The 27,033-nt window shown below is 47.0% G+C and overlaps 1 protein-coding gene across 1 annotated transcript; it reads right to left on the reverse strand.

The window, feature by feature from the left end:
* Positions 1-7,972: 7,972 nt before the first annotated feature.
* Positions 7,973-22,165, reverse strand: LOC121602522. Its single transcript, XM_041931283.1, is given in 8 exon segments — positions 7,973-12,090; positions 12,093-12,133; positions 12,482-13,177; positions 13,525-15,886; positions 15,952-16,052; positions 18,748-18,875; positions 18,951-19,103; positions 19,194-22,165. Coding segments are annotated over 8 exon segments (9,441 nt in total). The 5' UTR covers positions 21,366-22,165; the 3' UTR covers positions 7,973-8,302.
* Positions 22,166-27,033: the final 4,868 nt, after the last annotated feature.

Below are 27,033 nucleotides of genomic sequence, written 5' to 3' on the forward strand. Positions count from 1 at the left end.
GGTTTTGGCAAGAAGGAAAAAAACACATGGAAAAGCCACCTACAGCTGCTGCGGGGTGTGTGTGTTTGAGCAAGGCGGATGGACACGTCCGGCACGATCGAAGGCTTCCGGTACTGAGCGCGGCCATCAAATGCCGGCTGCCGAATAAACCAAAGCCCACCACCGGCGGGGGAGTGACAGACAACGGCGGCACCCGTTGGTGGGTGGTGGGTGGTAGCCCTTTTTTGCTTTCCATTTTGTTCTTTTTTGTCCGTCCAGTTTGCCAAAGTGCTCGAATGGGTGCAGCAAACACTGGTCGACCAAGGTGTAGGACACGAGGGAGTGGGAGTGCGTGGGAGAATAGGCGATGCCTATTTACTATGCAAGCAGGCTTCGGGCGCGCAGGCGGTTCGGCGGCCACCGGGCCATTGTTGACGCTGAGGGCGCTCGGCCGGTGTTTCATGCCGCGGTGTGCGACGGCAAGACGACAAGCGGCCGAAGTGGCAGTGCTGTCGAGTGGTAGCAGCAATAGCACGAAACCAAAAAGAGTAAAAAACTTCCCAACAGGGCGGCGTTGAGGAGCGTGGAAAAATGGAGGGAAAAAAAAAACAACGAATGCCTGCACCATCGCAAGGAGAGAGCACAGGCGGGCAGGGCAATACGGGACAACACGGGGAACAAAAATTGGGTGAGAATTGGGTAGGACAGTTGTGTTTTGCAGCTACTGCAACGATTGAAAACGGCTGTTTTTAGCACTCCAAACATGGAACGGTGTCAGAGGTTGAGTTAGGGAGGGAGCGAGATAGAGAGGACGAGAGAGATAAAGGTGATAGTTTGTGTTTGAGAAAAAAGGGCTTTTGAGGAATGTTATTTTCTTTTTAGTTTTTAATAAATTAAATAAAGCCCGCACAAGACGATTTAACTAATCAACAGTGATGCTCTTGATGGTAGTAGTATGCACTAAAAGACTTTAATTATAAATGTTTTCTATTTTTATAAAAAAGGATTTCAAAATCAAATTATGCCTTTCTTCTAATAAAGGTAAAAGAACATAAAATTATTTAAATGTGTGAAGTTTTCCGGATTACTTAAGCTTTCATAAGGAATATTTGAATATATAAATGATGTTTAGGTACGATTGAACAAAGTTCAGATAGGCATCAGTATTTAAGTTTCAACATGTCAAATGTTTATTACAGTTGAACAATATTCGAAAGCCGTTGGGCTCGTTTTAACATTCCTGACGATTCAATTATGATATCATGACAGTAATTCTGTGCCTTTCACAGAGGCGGATTGATCTATCTCGGAGCCCTAACTGGGGGATCGAGCCAATACAAATACCAATACATAATCCTGAATTTGTTAAGGATTAATTTTACGCATTTGCTCGTTGTTTCTAAGTTAAGAGTATTTTGTATGGAAATGGAACAAACAATGAAAATATAAACTGTCGTTATAAAACTACAGACTTTCCAATTTCCATGATTTAGTGGGTCTACCACGATTTGTTGCCCTGACCTTGACCAATTTTACCACAGGTAACAATCTGTCAATTTGTCTAGTACACTTCAAAGGTATATTTGGAAAGCCTAACAAAAACCCGATTAGCTCGATTAGCCGGTCTCGTAGTACAGTCGTTAACTCGTACGACTTAACAACATGCCCGTCATATGGGGCATATGGCCCCTGCTATGGGGGGGAATCAATTAGTCACTAAACATCGGTTGTTAAGCCAAAGAAGAAGAAGAAGAACAAAAACCCGAATTTTACTCTTTACTACTTTTGTATTTGTAAAGAAGATTTTGCAATTATTTATTGTTTCTCAATCATATATATGAGAAGTGAAAGCCACTGCACAAACTTCGATGATTGGCTGTGATTTTCAGGTCCAACAGGTTCACAGGTGATTTGACAGATACCTAAAAATTGCCTGAAATCAAGTGTCCGAAAATGAAACAGTCTTGCGTATTGAATCCTGTACTTGCGTATTTGTAGACTTGTCGTCCTTGCAATTGAGACTATCGACGAGGCTCTTAAAATTTTTAAATTAATCATCCCAGGAGCTTCTTCATCTTTTCTTGCTATGAGAGTTTGATTGCTAATATGGAAGAGTGCGAAAGTATGTCAAGTTACTCTAGGCCTTCAAAAATTACATTAAAAGTTCGACACCTTGTATTATATTATTATTAATAATGTAATTATATTATTATGATTATTAGGAAATATAGAATGGAAATCACACGAAAACATGCAGTGGAGATAATGGCTGATAAAAACATCATTAAACTTGAACCATAAATGTTACATGCACTAAAACGTTAACCTTCAGCTGGCATATGTTTGATTGAATGATTCTCCTTCCGTAATAATGATTTTACAGGAGTAAGCATCATACATTTTCACAGCATCTATCAGCTTAGCAAATATCTCACTTAGGTAGTAATCAGTAAATTCTGGCTATGGACGAAATAATTCAATAATTAGCATGACTATTGATAATAATTCATCATAATTCATAGGATGATTAATGTTTTCAGAAATAAAAAGTTATACATTTTTAAGCGAAATTGTAGCTGAATTTTACTCGCTTGATGAACACTATCGACAAAAAAACAGTATTTAAAATAGTTGTTGGCATATTGCATTCTTTAGAGCAGGGGTCTACAAACTACGGCCCGCGGCGCATGCGCCCTCGAGAGCTTAAAATGCGGCCTTTGATGACTTTGTAAAGGTAAAATAAATAATATTATTTGACTGTCTTAAATAAAATTGTATTTTTTGTTTATAAGACGAAAATCAAGCTTCAATAATACGAAGCAGTACAAGTCTCGTAAGTATTTTGTAATAAAACGAGATTGAAAGGATCTGCATCAGCAAATCAGTCAAACCTCAAACTAGTTATTTTCGAGCAATGCGCCCCGCGGTGAAAAGTTTGGAACATGCTTAGGTAAGGAAATTAAATTAGATCATCAATTTTAGTTATGTTCGAGAATGTTAAATCATTAATACAGATCAAAAATTATAGTGTTCGAAAGTATAAATTAAATTAAAATGCGGAAAAACATCTCAATTAAAATTCAAATTCACTCAATTTCCATTCCATAATACAAGATTCAACAACTCATACGGCAACGAACGAGCGCGTAAAACCATTCAACCTTTCCAAAAGATAAGAACGACAACATAAATCGGGTGTGGGGTTGCGTGGACTGGCCACTTCAGCAGCCAACAACATGCTCCGAAACATCAAACAGCGGCCCTCATCATCAAATGGAAAATCCCTTTACAACAATCAATTATTACTACATGCCAAAGTTTCTCGCAATCTGGAGGAAAAAAAGAAAGAAAGAAAAAAAACCGAAACATCTGCAGACACACAAGCCAAACGGCCCGAAGCGATAAGTCCTTGACGACCCCGGCGGGTCACGACTTACGGCGTTGGTCACCAGGCACATGGCACATCTATCTTCCCGTGCGTAACCCGCGCACGTCACGAAAAGTTATAAAAAAGCTATTAACCAGCCGGCGAAAAGGGGAGGGAAGTGTAAAGGGGAAAGTTTTACACACGCACACACACACATACACACTCGCACATGACACGATGCCAAAGAATGGAACCGGCAGCGGACAGTGTGTGTGTGTTGTTGGTTCATCAATTGCTAATCCATCTCCCCGGAACGTCAATATCGGCAAAAACAATAAAAACACATACACCACCCCCCCCCCCATTCACCCATGTGCCAAACAAGAAAGAAAAAAAGGACAAACAGGGTGATACGGTGCGCCACAAGGGGGGGCAGCGTTTGCCGAAATCAACCCATCGACGGCCAGCTGGTATGACGGAAGCGCAGAATAAAAACGTAATGATTCTCATCTTGATGTAGGCCGCGCGTACGATTAGCTCATCTGTGCCGCCACCGTCTAACGCCGTACATGTTACTCTGTGAGTGGTTGTGTGCACTGTTTGCACTGTCTTCAATCGTTGGGTCTTCCGATAAAATAAATATTCCCTCCTCTTGAACTCGAGCTTCGGGAGCAATTCGAGGTCAATGTACCGTGCGCGCGTGACTGCGTGTTGCTAGGTGAGGAACGCCCCCAAAAGGGGGTGGCAAGACGGGCGGACAGTGCGGGTAGTTTACTTTGCACTGCACACGATAGCAGCATGGCCTGCTCGATTGGACACAAAGAGGAGAGAGAGAGAGAGAGAGGAGAGAGAGAGAGAGAGAGAGAGAGAGAGAGAGGGGGGGGGGGGGATGAAAAATTGATACGCGACCACGGGAGTGAGCCAGCCTTTCACGTGGCCAAAAGCGAAACAGTAATGGGATTTCCTTTCTTTTAAAGGGATGAAACAGGACCAGGATCCAGCTCTACACAAATGGGCGCTAGCAAGCCTGCCCGAGTTCGTTCATCCCTTCGCAACAAGGAAGTGAACATAGAAAGCACGAAACGTCATTCTCTCCCCACCTTTTTTTCTTTGTGTGTGTACCTGTGCGCTTCTGCGAAAAACGTGCTTCTCAGCGCCTACTTTCCAATACGCACACACACACACACACACTGGCAAACGAGGTGCAACGCCACCGTGGTCGCACACAGCCACATGGAAAGCTGTCAAAATTAACTGACTGTACTAACGACAACCACCAAGCAACTACTTACACGGGACACGCGGGGGTTTCCAGGAAGTGTAACACCACAAACCGGTCGCGTATCGTGCGGCCGCCGACGTTTTAGCACACGCACACAACCACAGGCCACGGTTGCGGGACTTTCGGGAAGCACGTGAAAGTAAAAACATTTTCATTCTTCGCTTCCTCGCTGCTTCTTCGACCAAAAACTGGGCGTCTCCATGGGATGCCGCTTGTTGCCAACTGGACACGAACCTTGCAGTCGCTGCTTTCCGAAAAAAAAAAACAAACACACACACACGCACGCACGCACTTGGGCACCAATTCTCAATCAAACACCTGTGAATTCACCTTTCTTCTCTCCAGTCAAATCATTCAATTCGGTCGTAACGAGCGTTTTTGACACTTGCACACACACAAAGGCACGTACGAACACATGCACGTTCCCACATGTACGCTCCACGCGCGCACGCACTACACGCGGCCCTACAGATGGATGGCGAACTACTGACAAAAGCTGGCCAGCCGTTGGGTTGCAAAGATTGACGCTCAAAAGGCGTGCGGGACCGCGCGCGCCGAGATGACGAAGATGTCGTAAAACATCGGCTCTCCGGAGCGCGGTCTGTTTCTTTTTTGCTTCTTCTTTCTTTGTGTGTTTTGCGGGAGTGTGCGCACTACTACTACCAATCGGTAGGGTGTATATGTGTGTGTGTGTATGTGAGTATGAGTTTGCGAGAGCGTCTAACAACGGGGGAAACTGTGACGATGTGTGCATGCTCTGATGAGGGTGGCAATGCAAAGTAGTTACCACTATGGGTGAAAAGTCGGGGGAAAGTTTGACAAATGTTGGTAATAGCAAAACATGTAAAAATAGCATTAAAAATTAATCAAATTAACTACTTTACACTCAAATTGCTTGCCAACTACTAATTTTAACAACAACAAAAAAACAACTTAATATTCCGGAACAATCAGGCCGATTGGGGACTATTGATAAAAACACACATTAACAAAAATGGAGCTAGCATTAGTAGTTATTTCTCTGTTTGTCGTCAGTAAATATGTATTTCTTTTTCGTTTTGGCCCGACCCGCATGTTTATGCCGGTCTATACAAGCTTTCGATATTTTTAAGTTGCACGCAGCCGTATAGTCAGTCCTTACTACGGGAAGGACCCACGAACCCACGACGGACATGTTTGTTAAGTCGTGCAAGTTAACGGATGTACTATGGGAATTTAAATTGAAAATGTTATTCAAATAGATCTTGCCTACGCTCAATTGAGTAGACTGTTCGGCACACTATGCAGAAAAGTCTAGAAAAGATTTTCTAAAAATAATATAGGCCATAGTTATGTAATCGAAGCCAAATAATAGAGGTAAAAGCAACAAGTACGAAATCGAATAAGTACGAAAAATAAGCAAAATGATAATGATCATGAAACAAAAAGGAAATGTTAAAAAAGAAATAACATGAAAAAAAAGGAATAATAAATATAATAAAGAAAATGTGCAAAATAAACTCAAAAGCATGAGTATTATTAATCCTAAGAAAATGAAAGTGTACACACTGTAAAAAGGAATCGGTTTGAAAGAACAAAAACTATAAGAGAAAACTGTGTGAACAAGATAACGAACCAATAGAAAGCTTTTTAAAAAAGAACTGGAGAAATAAATTAACACATGTTATGGAAACAATTAAACAACGAACAAGCAGATATTCACTACTATATTGTACTTCGTTTTCCAATAGTAACCAACAACGTTGTTGTTAAATGACTGTATATTTAAATGAACAAAATCAAAACACTCCCATTCTACAAACTTATCATTTAATGCATAAAATCGTACATTATGTACCAAAAGCGTGACATCGGGTGACGTGCACCACATAAATGTACTCCCCCCCTTTGGTGCATAAACGGTAGTACGGGATGGCCGTGTCTCGCTCTCTTCCTCTCTCACTCTCTCTCGCTCATTCCGCTCAACCGCTCACTCACTCTCTCGATTCATGCGCTGCCAATTCATGATGAAAAGAAAAACGACGACTTGTTGTCGCCCGCCGACATGAAACGTCATGGTTTGCCGGAAGAACGGTGCAAAGACTTCACCTCGTTCCCTCGTTTCCGCTTCCCCGTGTCACCCAAAACAGGCATCCTATTTTGTTGATAGGGGGGGGGGGGGTACATTCTTTCACCGGATTTCGCGTCTAGAAATGCACATTTTCACTGGCCCGTCTGTTTCCCTTTTTGCTTTATTTTCGTGTTTCTTTTAGAAAATTAGAGAAAAAATATGTTTTTACATCCCTCTGGTTGGAGCAGGTGGCACCGGCACGGTTCGGGTGGGTTAGAGGTTCGCGTGTATGCACTTGTTGTCGTTCCGGTTGGATGAACCGGAATGGGGCAGCATGAAAAGCTAACGATAGGGGTAAAGCAAAAACAAAGAACGATATGAATCTCGGTCTGGATTATTATGTCAAATGGTGAGTTGCGGAGTGGGGTGGCTCGCAGGAAGCGTACCACATTGTTTGGGAGGGCGAAATTATTCTTTTGAATTTGTGTTCCATGGCGCCAAACCCGGATGCCAATGGAGGATAGTGAAGTTCGGGAGTTTGGGGTCAAGTTTGTACTGCACTTCATGTGCAGGAAAACTATTTCAGTAAGTGAGGTTCATCCAAAACATCATACTTTGCTCACCAATTTGCTGACATATTTGCATATTTCAACAGATTAACATAAATGACAACAAAATCTGTCCATTTTGAATTAAACGATAGAGTTAGAACATTTATAGAACAACTGAGATTCGTAGAGCAAGGACCATGCTGTTGTATGTAGCGCATAATACAATTTAATTTTGAATCTTAACCTTCAGTGTGATACTTTTGAGGGTCTTTCCGCAATCCCTGAAGAGAGTTATTTCACACCTTTTTTTATTTTTATTATTTTTTTTTGCCTTATTATACGTCTTGCCTTATTATACGCTGTTTTCCTCTAAATATTACTGCCAGTTTCTTCTCTTTAGGATTCTTGTGATATTGTCCTAATGCCCTTATATCTACTTGCAGTTCATTAGAAATCCTCGTGAGTACCCTTAACAGGGATTTCATAACGATGGGTTCTCATAATTTTGGGACACTTTCTTGACTTTTATGTGATAGGAATCCAATAGGAATTTCCAACACGCCTTTTCAAAAAGGATGCCTGAGAGTTGGATTCATTCATAGTTAATTCATCACGTGTAATTAGTTTTGCAGTATGAAAGAGTCACGAAAGTGTCCCAACATTATGAGAACCCCTTGAACAATCCTTTATTCTCTTCTTGATTTCTTTCTCTCGCCTACAGTACAAGATACAACACACCAGCGTACATAGTTATGTTATTTTTATTTCGTTTTTTTATTAAAAAAAGCATAAACTATAATGACATGTTGTGAATAATATAATGTAGTATATAATGGGAAGCTTATATCGTTGACGATTAGTCTTGCTGTGAAGATGTTGGCAATGAACCAACGCTCCTTCCACGCGCTTCGTTGTAATAATGAGTCGATGATAAAATGTTCACTTAAATGCTTAACGCATGTGTGTATCAGACTGTAACACTGGATCACATCCAAAACGATATAAAAAGCATTAAAACAAAAACAATATTAAAAAAAAAACAATAATCCAAAACATTTATGCCACTTCAACTCTTACGATCTCCGCCTACTTTTGTCCCGCACATAGTACGTGTGCTGTTTGGTGACCTTCGACAGCTTCAGGTTGTCGTGTGCTGCGGCCGGGCAGCGCCCTTCGTGCTGCTGGATGTACTGCACCTTGTACGAGCTGGTGCCGTGGAACTTGTCGTCCCCGAACGAGATGCTGGACGCGTTCGCTTTGGTCGACGAGCTGCGCGTGACGTTCATGGCGGAGTGGTAGTCGCGCAGCGATTTCTGATTCGCCGCCGACATACTGGTGGAGGAGCTCGCGGTCGCGGTGCTACTGCTGTTCGATAGCCCCGTACCGGCCAGCGTCGGTGGTGGACACGGTTGGCCACGCACCGTCCGGTTGGTGATGGTTCCCGTTTCGAGCGTCTTCACGTAGTCCTGCATTCTCGATTCGGCCGATTCCTTGCCGCGGCGGTGCAGCGAGCTGTAGCTGGTGCGGTTCGTCGTCGAGTACATGGCGCTGTCGTTCAGGTTCGAGATGCTCTTGCGCTGGATCGAGCCGGATACGCTCATGCCACCGGCCACCCCATTGGCGGCGTGCTGCGTTGTGGTGGCGGTGGACGTTTGCGCCGGTCGGCAGAGGATCGAGTTGTTCACGTTCTCTGACGACGCGAAGGTGTTCTTCCGATTGTACTGCTGCTGCTGCTGCTGCTGCTGTGACGTGGAGGACTGCTGTCCGATCGTGCTCGTGTTGCGGGTGGTGCTTGATTCACTCGTTCGGCTCGACTTCATCACGTTCGAGGCTGTGGATGTGGAGGACGCGGTCTGGGAGGACAGCTGCTCCTGCAGCGAAGAGTGGTGAGCGTTCGATGCGTTCTGGGCAGACGCTTTGCCGGCGGAACTGTTGTTATTGCTGTCGCTGGCGTTTGTCACGTGGACGAGCTTTCCTCCGATCAGCTTGGTGGTGGTGCTTGTCTGCTGTCGCTTGGAAGAGCTACTATCAATGGTGGACTCACCCAACACAATGCTAGAGCCTCCACGTGCTCCTGCTGCAGGGCGACCCGAAGGCGAACCGGCAGACACGGTCGTTTCACGCACTCCCCGTTGTACGGTCTTATCGCTCACGATCGTACTGCTCGATTGAGATTTGCTAACCGACGAGCTGGAGGTGGACATGGAGTGAGAGTGCATTTCCGTACCGGCACTCTGCGTCTGATGCTGCTGACGTGCCACGTGATCCGAATGCACCATCTTACTATCGCCGTGCACTGCTCCATGTTGATGTTGATCCTGAGCGAATGACTTGCTTTCCGTTTTGATCGTCTTGGTGACCCATTTTCCACCGATCAGTTTCTTCACCTGTGTTTCTGCCATCTGGCCGGATCCGGCCTGGCTTGAGGTGGTCAGTGAACCGTTACGTCGCCCGACTGGGTGTCCGTTGGTGGATGATTCGGCGTGAATGATATTGTTCGTCGAGCGTGTTTGAGACTGCGTCTTTGTAGACGAATGGCTGCCCATGGAAGCGGTGGTCGTGTCCTGAAGGTTGCTGCTTGTTGCCCCATGTACACTCTGTCCCGTGGTCTGTACGTTAGAGATGCTTTCCATACCATCGAACCCTGTCTTCTGGCGTTCGACGAAGCTTTTATCCGTTACGACGACCCCGTCGATTGCAAGCTTTTCGGACGCGAGCTTCGACGATGCGGACTTGTCCGTTACGACCTTTCCATCAATTACGACCTTGCTGCTGGAGGAAGAAACCTGTGACCCGGTCACTTGTTCGCGCGTGTGATGCTGAACTCCTCCCGGCATTGGGCCTCCATCATCGCCTGTTACGATCGTACCGTTTGTGCGCGTGTGACGTGTCTCTCCGTGCCGTAGCTGATGAAGAGAGTCCTGGTGTTGATGAGTATTGCTGCTGCTGCTGCTGCTGCTGCTCTTGATGGCTGATGAATGTTGCTGCATGGTGGAGGAGCTTGTCTGATGCACCTTCGAGCTGGAGGACGAAGACTGCAGGCTGTGGCTGCTATGGCTCTGGTGCTCCGTCATTCCGCCGACAACCGTTTTGCCATTAACCACGTGATGCTGGCTGTGATTGGTAATCGATTCGGCAACATTTCGGCCCGAAACGTCATGAATCGATTGCGAATGTTTCGTCGCGGATCGTTGCGAGGTTGTTTGATCGCGTTCGTTGGTGCTAGCTTCAATGCGCTGCGCTCGATTGATGGCAGTAGAACTAGAGACCTGCTCACTGGTATGGTGTTGCTGCTGATGCTGGCTGTGGCTGTGCGTGAATGACTCTGACTCGGAGCGGGTGGCGTGATCGTGCACCTCGCTGCTAGTGACCTGTCTGCCGGTGGGCTGCTTCTTCTCTCCCTTTAGGATGGTGGTGACCGTTTGCGTGGTCACCAGTACCGCACCGTCGGCGATGCCCGGTTCATGCACCTCCTTTAGTATGGCTTCCTTGCGCTGCTTCTGTTCCGTGTACTCCTTGAACGTGTTGTAGTCGCCCTCGATTTGCAGATTATCCTGCGGTTTCACCTGCTTCGGTCGCTCGGCCGGCCGGAACTGTGGCTTTTCGGGCTTCTCAAACTCACCCTCGGTACGCAAATTATCCTCCGGACGTATTTGTTTGGGCCGTTCCGCTGGTTTGAACGTAGCCTTTTCTGGTCTTTCGAATGATCCCTCCGGTCGTAGATTGTCATCGTGTCTGATCGGTTTGGGACGTTCACCAGGGCCGATCGGGGACTTTTGTGGACGTTCGAAGTCTCCTTCGGGGCGCAGATTGTCCTGAGGTTTGATCTGTTTCGGACGCTCGGCCGGACGGAACTGTTGTTTTTCCGGAGTCATAAAATCTCCTTCTGGGCGTAGATTATCATCAGGCTTTATCGGTTTTGGACGTTCGCCAGCTACAAATACTGTTTTTTCTACTCTTTCAAAGTTTCCTTCGACTCGCAAGTTATCCTCATGCTTCACGATCTGGGCACGATCGGGTTTACCAACTGGTGTTGGTTTCGGGCGTTCGAAGTCTCCTTCTGGCCTGAGATTGTCCAGAGGTTTCACTTGCTTCGGTCTTTCTGCCGGTCTGTACTGATGCTTCTCTGGTTTTTCAAAACCTCCCTCTGGTTTAAGGTTATCTTCCGGTCGAACCTGCTTCGGTCGCTCGGCTGGTCGGAATGGAGATTTCTCGGGACGCTCAAAGTCTCCCTCGGGACGAAGATTATCATCGTGACGCACAGGCTTCGGTCGCTCTCCAGGACGATACTCTGGACGCTCAGGAGTCTGGAACTCTCCTTCAGTACGCAGGTTATCTTCAGGTCGAATCTGCTTCGGACGCTCGGCCGGTCTGTACTGAGGCTTCTCAGGCTTCTCGAAGTCTCCTTCCGGTCTGAGGTTATCCTCAGGTCGAACCTGCTTCGGACGCTCGGCCGGTCTATACTGAGGCTTCTCTGGAGTAGAGAACTCGCCCTCTGGACGAAGATTGTCCTCAGGACGAACCTGCTTCGGTCGCTCGGCTGGTCGGAATGGAGATTTCTCGGGACGCTCGAAGTCTCCCTCGGGACGAAGATTATCATCGTGACGCACAGGCTTCGGTCGCTCTCCAGGACGATACTCTGGACGCTCAGGAGCCTGAAACTCTCCCTCAGTGCGCAGGTTATCTTCAGGTTTGATCTGCTTCGGACGCTCGGCCGGTCTGTACTGAGGCTTCTCAGGCTTCTCGAAGTCTCCTTCCGGTCTGAGGTTATCCTCAGGTCGAACCTGCTTCGGACGCTCGGCCGGTCTGTACTGATGCTTCTCTGGAGTAGAGAACTCGCCCTCTGGACGAAGATTGTCTCAGGACGAACCTGCTTCGGTCGCTCGGCTGGTCGGAATGGAGATTTCTCGGGACGCTCGAAGTCTCCCTCGGGACAAAGATTATCATCAGGTCTTATGGGCTTCGGTCGCTCGCCAGATATGTAAACCGTTTTCTCAGTACGTTCGAAGTTGCCTTCCATATACAGATTGTCCTCGTGACGAACAATCTGAGCTCTCTCGGCCTTTCCTACAATCGTAGGCTGAGGTCGTTCGAAATCACCTTCGGGCTTGAGGTTATCTTGAGGACGAACCTGTTTTGGACGCTCGGCCGGTCTGTACTGAGGCTTCTCTGGAGTAGAGAACTCGCCCTCTGGACGAAGATTGTCCTCAGGACGAACCTGCTTCGGTCGCTCGGCTGGTCGGAATGGAGATTTCTCGGGACGCTCGAAGTCTCCCTCGGGACGAAGATTATCATCGTGACGCACAGGCTTCGGTCGCTCTCCAGGACGATACTCTGGACGCTCAGGAGCCTGGAACTCTCCCTCAGTGCGCAGGTTATCCTCAGGTTTGATCTGCTTCGGACGCTCGGCCGGTCTGTACTGAGGCTTCTCAGGCTTCTCGAAGTCTCCTTCCGGTCTGAGGTTATCCTCAGGTCGAACCTGCTTCGGACGCTCGGCCGGTCTGTACTGAGGCTTCTCTGGAGTAGAGAACTCGCCCTCTGGACGAAGATTGTCCTCAGGACGAACCTGCTTCGGTCGCTCGGCTGGTCGGAATGGAGATTTCTCGGGACGCTCGAAGTCTCCTTCAGGACGAAGATTATCATCAGGTCTTATGGGCTTCGGTCGCTCTCCAGGACGATACTCTGGACGCTCAGGAGTCTGGAACTCTCCCTCAGTACGCAGGTTATCCTCAGGTTTGATCTGCTTCGGACGCTCGGCCGGTCTGTACTGAGGCTTCTCAGGCTTCTCGAAGTCTCCTTCCGGTCTGAGGTTATCCTCAGGTCGAACCTGCTTCGGACGCTCGGCCGGTCTGTACTGAGGCTTCTCTGGAGTAGAAAACTCGCCCTCTGGACGAAGATTGTCCTCAGGACGAACCTGCTTCGGTCGCTCGGCTGGTCGGAATGGAGATTTCTCGGGACGCTCGAAGTCTCCCTCGGGACGAAGATTATCATCAGGTCTTATGGGCTTTGGTCGCTCGCCAGATATGTAAACCGTTTTCTCAGTACGTTCGAAGTTGCCTTCCATATACAGATTGTCCTCGTGACGAACAATCTGAGCTCTCTCGGCCTTTCCTACAATCGTAGGCTGAGGTCGTTCGAAATCACCTTCGGGCTTGAGGTTATCTTGAGGACGAACCTGTTTGGACGCTCGGCCGGTCTGTACTGAGGCTTCTCTGGAGTAGAGAAATCGCCCTCTGGACGAAGATTGTCCTCAGGACGAACCTGCTTCGGTCGCTCGGCTGGTCGGAATGGAGATTTCTCGGGACGCTCGAAGTCTCCCTCGGGACGAAGATTATCATCGTGACGCACAGGCTTCGGTCGCTCTCCAGGACGATACTCTGGACGCTCAGGAGCCTGAAACTCTCCCTCAGTGCGCAGGTTATCCTCAGGTTTGATCTGCTTCGGACGCTCGGCCGGTCTGTACTGAGGCTTCTCAGGCTTCTCGAAGTCTCCTTCCGGTCTGAGGTTATCCTCAGGTCGAACCTGCTTCGGACGCTCGGCCGGTCTGTACTGAGGCTTCTCTGGAGTAGAGAACTCGCCCTCTGGACGAAGATTGTCTTCAGGACGAACCTGCTTCGGTCGCTCGGCTGGTCGGAATGGAGATTTCTCGGGACGCTCGAAGTCTCCTTCAGGACGAAGATTATCATCAGGTCTTATGGGCTTTGGTCGCTCTCCAGGACGATACTCTGGACGCTCAGGAGCCTGAAACTCTCCCTCAGTACGCAGGTTATCTTCAGGTTTGATCTGCTTTGGACGCTCGGCCGGTCTGTACTGAGGCTTCTCAGGCTTCTCGAAGTCTCCTTCCGGTCTGAGGTTATCCTCAGGTCGAACCTGCTTCGGACGCTCGGCCGGTCTGTACTGAGGCTTCTCTGGAGTAGAGAACTCGCCCTCTGGACGAAGATTGTCTTCAGGACGAACCTGCTTCGGTCGCTCGGCTGGTCGGAATGGAGATTTCTCGGGACGCTCGAAGTCTCCCTCGGGACGAAGATTATCATCAGGTCTTATGGGCTTTGGTCGCTCGCCAGATATGTAAACCGTTTTCTCAGTACGTTCGAAGTTGCCTTCCATATACAGATTGTCCTCGTGACGAACAATCTGAGCTCTCTCGGCCTTTCCTACAATCGTAGGCTGAGGTCGTTCGAAATCACCTTCGGGCTTGAGGTTATCTTGAGGACGAACTTGTTTCGGACGCTCGGCCGGTCTATACTGAGGCTTCTCTGGAGTAGAGAACTCGCCCTCTGGACGAAGATTGTCCTCAGGACGAACCTGCTTCGGTCGCTCGGCTGGTCGGAATGGAGATTTCTCGGGACGCTCGAAGTCTCCCTCAGGACGAAGATTATCATCAGGTCTTATGGGCTTCGGTCGCTCTCCAGGACGATACTCTGGACGCTCAGGAGTCTGGAACTCTCCCTCAGTGCGCAGGTTATCCTCAGGTTTGATCTGCTTCGGACGCTCGGCCGGTCTGTACTGAGGCTTCTCAGGCTTCTCGAAGTCTCCTTCCGGTCTGAGGTTATCCTCAGGTCGAACCTGCTTCGGACGCTCGGCCGGTCTGTACTGAGGCTTCTCTGGAGTAGAGAACTCGCCCTCTGGACGAAGATTGTCCTCAGGACGAATCTGCTTCGGTCGCTCGGCTGGTCGGAATGGAGATTTCTCGGGACGCTCGAAGTCTCCCTCAGGACGAAGATTATCATCGTGACGCACAGGCTTCGGTCGCTCTCCAGGACGATACTCTGGACGCTCAGGAGCCTGGAACTCTCCCTCAGTGCGCAGGTTATCCTCAGGTTTGATCTGCTTCGGACGCTCGGCCGGGCTGTACTGAGGCTTCTCAGGCTTCTCGAAGTCTCCTTCCGGTCTGAGGTTATCCTCAGGTCGAACCTGCTTCGGACGCTCGGCCGGTCTGTACTGATGCTTCTCTGGAGTAGAGAACTCGCCCTCTGGACGAAGATTGTCCTCAGGACGAACCTGCTTCGGTCGCTCGGCTGGTCGGAATGGAGATTTCTCGGGACGCTCGAAGTCTCCCTCGGGACGAAGATTATCATCGTGACGCACAGGCTTCGGTCGCTCTCCAGGACGATACTCTGGACGCTCAGGAGCCTGGAACTCTCCCTCAGTGCGCAGGTTATCCTCAGGTTTGATCTGCTTCGGACGCTCGGCTGGTCTGTACTGAGGCTTCTCAGGCTTCTCGAAGTCTCCTTCCGGTCTGAGGTTATCCTCAGGTCGAACCTGCTTTGGTCGCTCGGCCGGTCTGTACTGAAGCTTCTCTGGAGTAGAGAATTCGCCCTCTGGACGAAGGTTGTCATCGGGTTTTATCGGCTTGACACGCTCCCCTGGGGTGTATCCTGCTCGTTCCGGCACCGTAAATGCTCCTTCGGGCTTGAGATTATCTTCATGCTTGATTGGTTTTGGTCGCACGTAGTCAGCTTTAAGCTTCGTGACATCAACCTTTTCCAAATCGTCCTTCGTCCACGTGAGTCTGCGTTCCGATGTTTCGTTTGCGGTGCTGCTATGTTCAATCGTGTACGATTCCCTTCGATTCAGATGATCTTCTGCATCTTCTATTGTCCATGTTCCTCGTCTTCCCGACGTTGCTTGCGCACTGAGCTCTGATGTGAAATTTTCTAAAAGAAGAAAATATTAAAAATAATTATAGTGCAAACACAGTTTACATCTGGATTAAATTTACCTTGATGGTAAAAATTTTCCGAATTGCTCGTGGCAGTATATTTTGAGGATTTAGTTTGTGTCGTTGCAGTACCTCCTCCACAGTTGTAGCAGTTATGCCGTCTGAAATGTGAAGTTCATAAAAGGATATATTCAATTAATTTATAATTTATAAAAAATGGTAAGTTATGTCCTGGCTAATTAATCGGAAAACTGCGCTGAATATTTAGAAAAGATGCCGGAAATGTTTCATTGACAAATATGGTAGCGGAATCAGTTGCTCACGTAGGAGAAAGCGGGGCAAAATGAGCATGTTAAGCAGATTACTGAATATTCCTTTGAGTATGCCACAAAACACAATTTTTCTTTCATTATTGTATGTCTCCACCATTTATCTATGGATTAAAATTGCCACATAGAATGAAAACAACTTAAAAACATGAAAATAATGTAAAATACAAGTTGATGTTTTCGAGAAGCTTTTTTGACACGCGGGGTAAAATGGGCACATGTAAACAAACTGTGAAACGTCAAAACACTGGGGCAAAATGGGCCACAACAACTGCGCTTAGGTAATGGTCTATGCTTTTGCACACGTTTCGAGAAATGTATTTTCGTTCTATCTTTTGTTTTGCTGGTCAGAAAAGCCCTTAAAATTCTTCCAAAAATATGTTATCAAAATTACAACAGTTTTTACACGTTTAAACCTACCAAATCGAATCTTTTGAAGCTGTGCCTGTTATCATTATTGAGGCGACAAATACAACACCATAGCCTCACCAAGCGCCATATGTCAAAAGCATCTGCCCATTTTGCCCCAAGCGTTACTGTTCATTTTGCCCCACGTGAAGGATTTTTGTAATTTTTGTTATATTAGTAAAAATACGCATTCAATCGCCTTGCTTTCTTCAGACAAATTGTATAGAAATATCATATCTCTAAAAACATATCATGTAAAACTTCAACGCATCCCTGTGACACTGGTTTAAGCTTATTTTCGAAGTGGCAAAAATTACATCAATATGCTACTAAACCCGTCTCATGGTACAGTCGTCAACTCGTACGACTTAACAACATGCCGTCATGGGTTCAAGCCCCAAATAGACCGTGCCGCCATACGTAGGACTGACTATCCTGCTATGGGGGGAAATCAATAAGTCACTGAAAGCCAACCCCACAAGTGTGTTGGCAGGCTTTGACCGGCATCGGTTGTTGAGCCAAAGGAGAAGAATGCTACTAAACCTTATTTTGCATTTTTCTTCGTTATTTGTTATGTATGGGTTATGAAACTTACCTGGTGTTCATAGAACACTCTAATGAATACATTTTGAGCATTGCAAAGTATCTTTGTAGTCAAAAAATGCTTAAATAGAGGGTGCCCATTTTGCCCCACATGCCCATTTTGCCCCGCTTTTCCTAAGTACCTAAACCCAGTGGCGGATTTAACGGTGCGCGGACTGAGCGGCCGCGGGGGGCCCCGTCAATGTAGGGGCCTCGTGTATGGTAATTCCAGCATATAGAACAATGTGTACAGTACTCTCAGCAAGAGCTTCTGTGCTAGATAGGGGCCCCATGGATGAAGGGACTCATAAAGTATAGGGGCCCAGTACAGGGATTCTGAGCACGCCATCAAACCATGAAGTGTAAATGGTGCCCCGAATCATACCAGGATCGGTATTGATTCGATTTAGTTGGAGATTAATTTGGGAAACGACATGGTGTTGGGATCAACTCTAGAGACAGTGGGAGTGCTTAATTAAATTCAGGATAGGTTTAGGTTCATGATCAGTTTCAGGGGTAATATTTTATAAGATTAGTTCAAGGACAGGAATGTTCAAAACATGTTCCAGGACTGTTATACGTTTAAAATCTGTTTCAAGACAAATATGGTTCCGGGACCAATTCTAAAACCATTATGAGAATAGGATTAGTTCCATGACCGTTATGGGGGTTAAGTGAACTAGTTTCTCTTAATAAAAGCTTCTTGATTCTATTCGAGAGGCACACAAGAATTGTGGTGTCTTTTAAAATTAAAAGTTCAAAAATTCCCTACGAAATAAATTATTTTTTATACATAGTGTTTTTTGTTTTTGTATTTTACTTAGAAAAAAAAACAACTACTCCTATTTCATCGCTACGTTGTAATCACAAAAGGCCAAACATACATAAGAAACCCTCTACATACAGGGAATCGCCACACAATGAAGAAGTGTGAAGAGAAGAATCAAAAGTGCTCACAGCTGAAAGCATCCGTGGCAAGAGGCAAACCAAAACAAAGTAAATAAATAACACCCAACATTGCTGACAGCGGGCGCTGCCGATGATGATCGCACAACTACCACCGCCAGCAAACACCACTATCTCGCATCTCGGGCTCAATCGTGGCAAAGCACCCGCGATGATGTCATCGCGGGCGAGCCGCGTAGGTTGATTGTAAATGAGCATAAATTGAAACGACGGCGACCAAACGAACCGCAAACACGCTCAGCACGGCGATCTTGCCAATTGACCATTTAAGGTTTACACACGGTCGTCGGCATTGATTGGGGGCAAGTGGTCAGGAGAGTGGGGTGATATGAATGAGACATGGAGGAATTGGGAGAAGTGAACCAGTGGGCTATTAATTCCGACCAAGTAGAGGGACGAGCATCGCCGTCTGTGTGCTGCAGTTTCGACTTCCGATCGCGTTGAACGCTTTTGAAGGACATGCAACGTACCCCATGCCGCTGGTGGGTGTTTGAAAACCAGACGTGAGACCAATAAGAGGACAGAAAAACGTGGGCATCAGGGAGGCCGCCCACCTCATTGTTACACTTACCCGCAGGTACAGATTTCGCAGATGCACTGCTCCTGGATGGTTTGTTGGTCTGTGCGTTTGGACGTTTTGTTGATCTGGTTTCGTTTCTGATCGCTCAGATCGCTCACCTCCTTGATTGTCACACGGTCCTGCGAAACAACAAATACGGGGACAAAATGTGGTTTTAAAATGATCTAGATGTGTCTTGTTCCATCGAGACCTACCACCATGTCCATGGATTTCATGTTTTTCGTTCGCTCCGACTCGTCCAGCTCCGAGCGTCCGGAGCTTTCCTCCAGGAAGGTGATCTTTTCCAGCACATCGATGTGCTTCTTCTGATCGATCGTCTTCCACTGCTTGGTCTTGGCATCGTATACCTACACATACAAGCACATTAAGGGATTAATGTTAGTTGTGATGGTCAAAAGCACCTTCAGAACCCAACCGCAATGCGTAGCAACACTAACCTTCGTCATCTGAATCGTCGTGGTGATGTTGGCTAGCTCGGGACGCTCCACCTCCAGCTCCTGGACGATCTCAACCGGTATGTCGGTGGTAATGTCCTTCTCCAGTATCGTCTTCTGGTCGACCAGCTCCCATCGCTTCAGCTTCGGGTTGAACAGTTTCGCCTCGAACGAGGTTTTGGTCACGTTCGTCACGTCGTCCTGCAGGTCCGCCGTCACGATGTCTTTCGGCACAATTTTCTCATCGATCAAGTTCAGCCGCCGCCCGTGCTCGTCGTAGATCTTGCGCTTCAGGATGGCGGCATTCGATTCGCGCTGCTCGCGATACTCGGACGTCTTGCGCCGGGAACGGCTTTCCTCGTCCATTTGCGCATAGTGCGAGGAAGTTTCGTACGTTTTGGTCGACTCGGAGTGTTGCTGGCGCTGCTGCGCCTCGCTCGCCGATTCCGTAATGAGCTGCGTGCTCTGGATCGTACTGGCCAGTGCGTCGTGTGCCGACGAAAGGCTGGCCACGGTGTGGGCCGACTCCGTTTTCATGAGCATATTGTTGGAGTGTTGCTGACCGGTGGACGAATCGTGCAACTGCACCGAGTAGTTGTCCAGTGTGGTTGAGTCGATGATAGAGTCCTTTGCGCTGCTGGACGTCATACCCTTGGAAGTGGACACATTGTGACTCTGCTTCGTGGATGTACTGGTAGAGGACATGTAGTCATTCGATGACTTTGAATCCATCGCTTCGGAGCTCTGGAAGGACGAGGAACTGTAACCTTGCGCCGCTTGATACGATGAGGAGCCGGTGGTCGTGATCCGGTTGCCCGCTGTATCGTACAGCACTTGATTCTGGTTGTTCGCCGTCTGGCGAAGTTTGGCCGTTCCAGCGGAACTGTCCTTGGCCGACTTCGACAAATCGACTCCGTCGGAGCTCTGGAACGAGGAGGTACTGTAGCCCTGCGCGGCTTGGTACGAGGAGGAAGTGCTCGTGATCTGATTACCCGCCGAATCGTACACGATTTTCGTGGTCGGCGCTTGACTCTGTGCCATCGAGTAGCTCTGGCTGTCATGCTGCTGGCGGGTCTTGCCATCTCCATCCACCAGCTGGAATGATTTCTGATCGTACGTGGAATGGTCCGGCAGGTGTGATGACTGTACTGTGGACAGCGACTGTCTACCACCGTTCATCGACAGCGTATCCGTCTGTCGTCCGGACTGTGCACTGTCGCTCGTACCATGTGCGGACGACTGGAATGTTTCCGACACAGACTGAGCCTTGCTTTGAGCACTCGACATCAGTTTACTGGTGCTCGAGGACGACGACGACGACGAAGTCGTGTGGGAGCTTTTGCTCTGCTTCGACTCAGACTTGTGTGAACTGGAGATTGCACTAGATTCGGACACATTTTTCTCACTACGCATCGCACTCTGCGATGAAGATGACAATGATGATGATTGCTGCTGCTCTTTCTTCGTTATGGCACTGCTGCTACTTTGCATGACTTTGCTGGTGCTACTGCTCGAAACGGCACTGCTGTCAAGGGCCATTTTCGAGATCTCGATCTTGCTCGGCCCGATGGTCGATATTACCTGCTGACTAGCATCACCGGACACACTGGACTGGAGGGTGGTATGACCACCGCCAACACTCTCACTGACGTACGATTGCTTGCGCGCACTTTCACCACCACTGAGCAGCACCGTTTTCTGTGTGACCGTCCCGGCGGGCAGCTCCATACCGGCCGGGGCACCGATCAGTGCGGTCGAGCCGATCGTATCACTCGCGATGTGATGTATCTCCTCGATGAAGCTATCGATCTGTTTGGCCCGGTTAGCCTCACTGCGCATGCTGCTGACGGTGCTGAACTTTGGCCCATCCTTCTTGGAGCCTTGCTCACGCACTTCACTGATCACGCGCCCATCGGAGGACTTGCGTTGCACTGTACTTTCCACTGCACTGGACTGGACCTTCGAGGTCGACGAGGAGGACGACGATGACGACTGCTGGAACGAACTGCTGCTGTTCGCCGTCGATGAGCTGACGGTTGCCATCGATTCCAGCGGCATGGCAACCGTACCATGATCCACCGTAACCGTCGTCACCGTTTGCTGTCCGGCTCGCTCGGAGTCTAGCAGGCTCTGAGTTTTCAGCTTCGTCTGCTTGTCGCGATTATTCAACCCCATCTTTATCGGGATACACTTTGCGTTCTACTTTTATCACTTATTGCACACCAATATCACTACCGTTTAACGTACTTATTATTCAATTACCCTGTAGCGTGGGTGTGTTTTTTCAGTTATCTTTCACCACCGTACGATACTTTTGCACTGCACTGATAGCGTGATGACACCCGTTATCACTAACCGTGGCCAGTTAGCGCGCTAGAATCACTTTTCCAACCATCTGCGCGCGGCCATGCGTTGACACACTTTGCGGATGCGCGATGAGGTAATCACGTTGTGCTTGGTTGGTGCGGGGGGGATATGTCGGATCACACAGTGCACAAAGCGGGGCAACAGAGAGACAGCAGCAGCACAGGGTCACACTACTAGCAGCACTGGGACCGGAATGCACGAACGAACTGAACAGTGCCGAGATGCAGGGCAGCGTTTTTGAGCGAACGAAACAACCCCGCCGCTCACTCACACACACGCACACAGTCACACGAATCTCCCCACGGTCGGTCGGGGGGTTGGGGATGCCTTTTACCTCGTGCCCTTTCTCTGTACACCTTGTTTTGCGCTGAGCGCGAGATAACGTGCGCGAGAGAAAGAGAGTTGGTGCGCTTACGCCTGCGCGCACGAGAAGAAGCCGGTTCGGTATGTTGTTTTCAGCACTGGTTTACTGGTGTACATACACACACACGCACACACACACACACACACACGGTAGCCCTTGGACAGTTTCGAGCGCGGACACGGAGCAGTAGAGGAGATCACTTGTTTACTGGCCGACGGACGGGATGGAACTGAGTTCGGCGCCGGTTCGCTCCATGAATTAAATATTATGAAAAGGCCGTCGCGGTGTAGCAGCGGTGTTCCCGCGACGCCTACGTGTGTGTCGACGGTTTGCGGCCACGACGCGTATGATGACGCGCACCGAACATGAAGCTCACCGGGGCTGCGATGCGTACGTGTGTGCGTACCGCGCTGCGTGTACGTTGCGAAAGTCGGCGCACCCTGCGGCGGGCAATCGATCTGATCTGCGATGATTGCGGTTCCCGGCAAAGGGCATCCCGCAAAACGGCGGGAAAGAAGATCCCATCCCGTCAGATCGGAAGTGATCACCGGTCTTAGCGATAGACCGCTCTCACTTAAGTGGCCGGCAGGCAGCACGTTGGAATGCGCGAAGAACTTCAAGAACAATGGCTCTATTTTTAGTTCCGTTGCGTCAACATCCCGGCCCGCGCGTGCATTCTCGTCGGCGGCGGACAGGCAGAGGGGATATATTGTGTTTCGGATGTGGCCGAAAGGTTCTAAAACACGTCGCGATGCTGCGGAAACATCAACCGAATGGTGCCCTTTTTAATTTCCCTTTTTCGATGAATTTTCCACCCATCACATCACAGAGAGAGAGAATACCAAATTTAGAAACACAAAACCGCCGTGATTCACCAACCCAAAGCTGCCAAGGTGCGGTGCGTGAGTGTGTTGCATCGGGTTACACAGCACCTCCGTGTCACCGAGTCACCGGTGCGAAGGCGACATCGACTACATTACCACCTCCCAACGGGTTCCAAGAAATGTAAGCGCGAGAGAGACAGCGATAAAGAGGAAGTAAAAGAAGTAGTAACGTATCCAAACCATTCAATCCCGCCTTCGCAGCTTCCTTCCTCTAAGCCCCCGGGTAGAGACCGATTCCGTCCTACGCCATCGCAATGTAAGGCACTCTTTTAGGCCGTCACCCACGCGACAGGCAGTTCGATACAAAATACAGACAAACACACGCCAACTTGTCGGGCCAGACAAGATTTGTCGCCGTATTTTTGGGCCATTTTCGGACGGAAAAGGAAACTGCTGTGTGATTGCTAAAATCGGACAAACACGATCTGTGGAACCGCTTATGGGATAGGGAATGGGAATGAATCTTTGCGAACGAAAGCACGGCACACCAGGGACATCCTATCGATATTTCCGTTTTCGGACTGATGGTGGATGGGAGATCGCCGGGGATGCCGTGTTTGGTGCTCCGGAGATTGTGAATCCTTCTATGAGATCATGTGTTGGACCAAATCGCTCAATTGGAGTGTCTGATGAGGATTGTTGGTTGAAATCAAAACGAAATCTCAATCAACAACCATTTGATTTCCGCGAAGATTGTTTGTTTTGATTCAATGAAATAGTTCCTAATAGTTTAGATGGAATGTTTAGAGAAAAGAACAGTCCTTTAATCACTAAGAATCACGATCAGAGGTTGAAAACTGATCGACTTCTTCGTTCTTACAAAATATCGACTTGAAAGTGATACTTTGACATGATGCTTAATTCTAGTTCAAGTGTGTAAAGTCATCCAAATTGTTAACTTTTTTAGGTAAAAAGCATAAAAATGAAATCCATAAATCAATGGTGCTTGAAACAAGTTTGTAAAAATGAAGGTAACTTATTATCCTAATTTATTAATAAGCAGCAGAAAATTTAAGATTTTTTTATAACTTATAGTATGGATTATCCACAGATTCTGAAATGAAGACAGCAAAGGAGCATTATTCTCAATTGTCCAAAATTTACTACTAAACATGTTGTTTCGAATTTTAGAATTGAAAATGAGATATTGGATAATATAAGGACAAACAAAATATATGTTCCCCGTTGGCAAGTAAATTGCATAAACATAAATTATTAAAAAGTTAACGCTTTTTTAAGCAATACGGCCTTTTTGGACCGTTACTCCTGAATAAAAAAAAAATAGTTAACGCAATTCAAAGACAAAGCTATTGAGCATAATTTTTGAGCAAATGATTAAGGAATGCAGTATTCTTATCATTGGTGTACAACATGACATATACAACATGATAATATACCTTACTAAATGTACGTTAAGATAACGGGTAATTTGTACGCTGTATCAAGTTTTCTCAATTTTACAATATTTGACCACCAGGTTCAATGCTTGATCCACATCATTGTATCACTATTTAAACCGTTTTGGATTTATTCGACCTAGATAAGTAGTTGGTAGGGGCAGTCCCGTGATACAGTCGTCATCTCGAACGACTCAATAACATGCCCGTCATGGGTTCAACCCCAGAATGGACCGTCCCCCCGTAGCAAGGATTGACTATCCGGCTGCGTGGTAATGAATTAAGTCTCGAAAACCTGTATAGGCCGGCATGTCCCCGTAGGACGTAACGCCAAATAGAAGAAGAAGAAGAAGAAGAAGTGGTTGGAGAGATAATAAAGCAGGTAGGCACAATACTATTTACTTTTGAGTCCTCTCCACATTACTTTTAGGATGCGTAGAATGATAAATTGGGATTTTCTACCAAGACACTCGTAACCCATCAGGCTTTTTACGATCCCTAATTAGTACGTAACATGATGTTGAAAACACTGTTGAACAAACACAAAGCCTAGCACATTATTGTTAATTTATCTAGAACCGCAGAACGAACAACTTCAAAGAGTATAGATCATGCTATAGAAACGGCTCTTGAAGCACGTGCTTCCCTACAATCCTATACGATTACCTTATCTATCCACTCATCGGCACTGATTGGCCTGCGAAGTGCCTGATTGTAGTGTTTAGCCACAACGGTAGCAACAACGACTACTACCCACTACTACTACTACCACTGCTTCTGTCAGTTAGTAAACGAGCGTTTATAATTCATAGGTTGGCTAGTAGCGATCACCAACAGATCGTTCAAGTGTGCACACTTTCCTATCTCAGGTATGATGATGAAGCGCTTAAGTGGCAGTTAATTCGTTTAACACCAAAACGAAACATTCATTTACTTCTCAACCAGTGCAAAACATGCGCCAAAAGTGTATTATCGAACTCGGTACTAGGTGTAACAGTGCATAGTTTTTTGTGTGATAAAAACAGAGTTATTTTATTGGGCTGTATTTATAGCGAGCGCGTTATTGCAGCCGTAAACGCTTTATCAGTGATGATAAAAAGAAACACGTAACACACGATGCTAGAAGACGGATTGGAACCTGGCTGTGATCCCGCCCGGTTGAAGGAATGTTAAAATAAAACAATCCAATGCTGTCGGTGTGTCGTGTATGTTTAGAGAGTGAAAATTACGACGCTCGATGTCTGCCGATGCGTCTAATTCCCTATCTTTGTTTGTGTGTACGTGTGTGTGAGATTGAGTGTTTGTGTCCATCGTTTGGTGTGGCCACATTCGAAGCACACATGTGTTGCTTGTGGAGCCGCGCATTCGTACGATAAACCTTGACACTTTACCAGCGCACTTAGAAAACTCAAAGCACACGCACACTTGAAATCACCAATTCTTTGATAAACAGAGAACTACCAAATTGACCTCCAAGGTTGCCCTCACCTCTCCCTCTTTTTATTCGGCACAAACAACTGTGTTCGTCTCAGTGGACGAAGCACTACCGACGGCACTTGTGGCTGGTACACTGGCCCACACTGGCTCAAAGGTGTTGTCCACTTATCATTTATCGCTAGTCCAAAGTTGGGTGGAACGCGGAATTTTTCGGAGCTCGGTGTGCCTTCATGAATGTCAGTGAATCAAGCGACACATTTACCGGACCATCGCAGTGTATGCACTACGATCGACCTATGCAAAACGACGACAACAAAAAAGGAAAGCGTTGCATTTTAAAGCAACGGGTTTGCACGCGACTTCATCATTACCCCTTGGTTCGTTTGTCGCTAGTGGATACGGGTTAGTGGCTGGGAAGTGAATGCGCTTCCCTGGGAGAGGTACGGTAGAGCCACGAGCACATTGTATCTAGTACGGCATGTACACAAGCGGCTTATCAGTGCAATTGCATCAATTGCCGGCACGGAATGTGCAACACAACCTTGACGATGAGCGCGCCAATGGGATGTGTTTTTCTCACTGTACTAGATTACTTCGTGTGTGTGTTTAAATTAAGGCACGAATTTCAGATTACCCTAGAGCTGGTAGTGGGGTGTACCGATTAGTGATCAATCCATTACAATCAAGTGCAATAAAATGCAGCTGACCGGGTTGCAGCAAATGTACTAGAGCATTTTTATCACAATTTGTTGAGTTGATACTGCAAATACGCTACCTAAACAACTCAACAAATATCTTTTATATTATCTTGATTAAAACAACCTAGGAACTCATAACCTTTTGGTTTCTTTCTAGGCAAAATTAATAGATAAAGTTCTGATTTTAGGGGAGCGTGAATATATTATTCATTTTATTATAATCTTTTATAAACAGGCAGAAATATTTCATAAATACTCTAAAGGATTTTGCGTGAGGGAATATATGCTTGCATGTTCCCTTGGATAATTAAAATTCCATATGAAGCTGAATAATGCCTATGATTTTTGTAGTCATTTCCTAACGGATGTCAAATTCAAATTCATTAAAGCATCGAAAACTTGGATAAACCATACTGCACTAATTAAACCAAACAACAAGAAGTCAAGCAATCTTCCAACAGTTGTAATCTCAAGGCAAATTGAAATACCTATATTGCTTTCTGCATACGGTTCTTCAGTCTAAACTTTAATTTAGAATTCAAGTTGCACTTGCAACTTTTGAATTCATTATATTCTAACATATTTAAATGATGATTATAGCTTGCATAGTTATTAACACACCTCAGCAAATCCTAAGATTTTTTTCCTAACGTGTTTTGATTTTACTTCAACAGATTGAATAAGATAAAATCATAG

Source organism: Anopheles merus, unplaced genomic scaffold (assembly GCF_017562075.2).
Source record: "Anopheles merus strain MAF unplaced genomic scaffold, AmerM5.1 LNR4000487, whole genome shotgun sequence".
Lineage (NCBI taxonomy): Eukaryota > Metazoa > Arthropoda > Insecta > Diptera > Culicidae > Anopheles > Anopheles merus.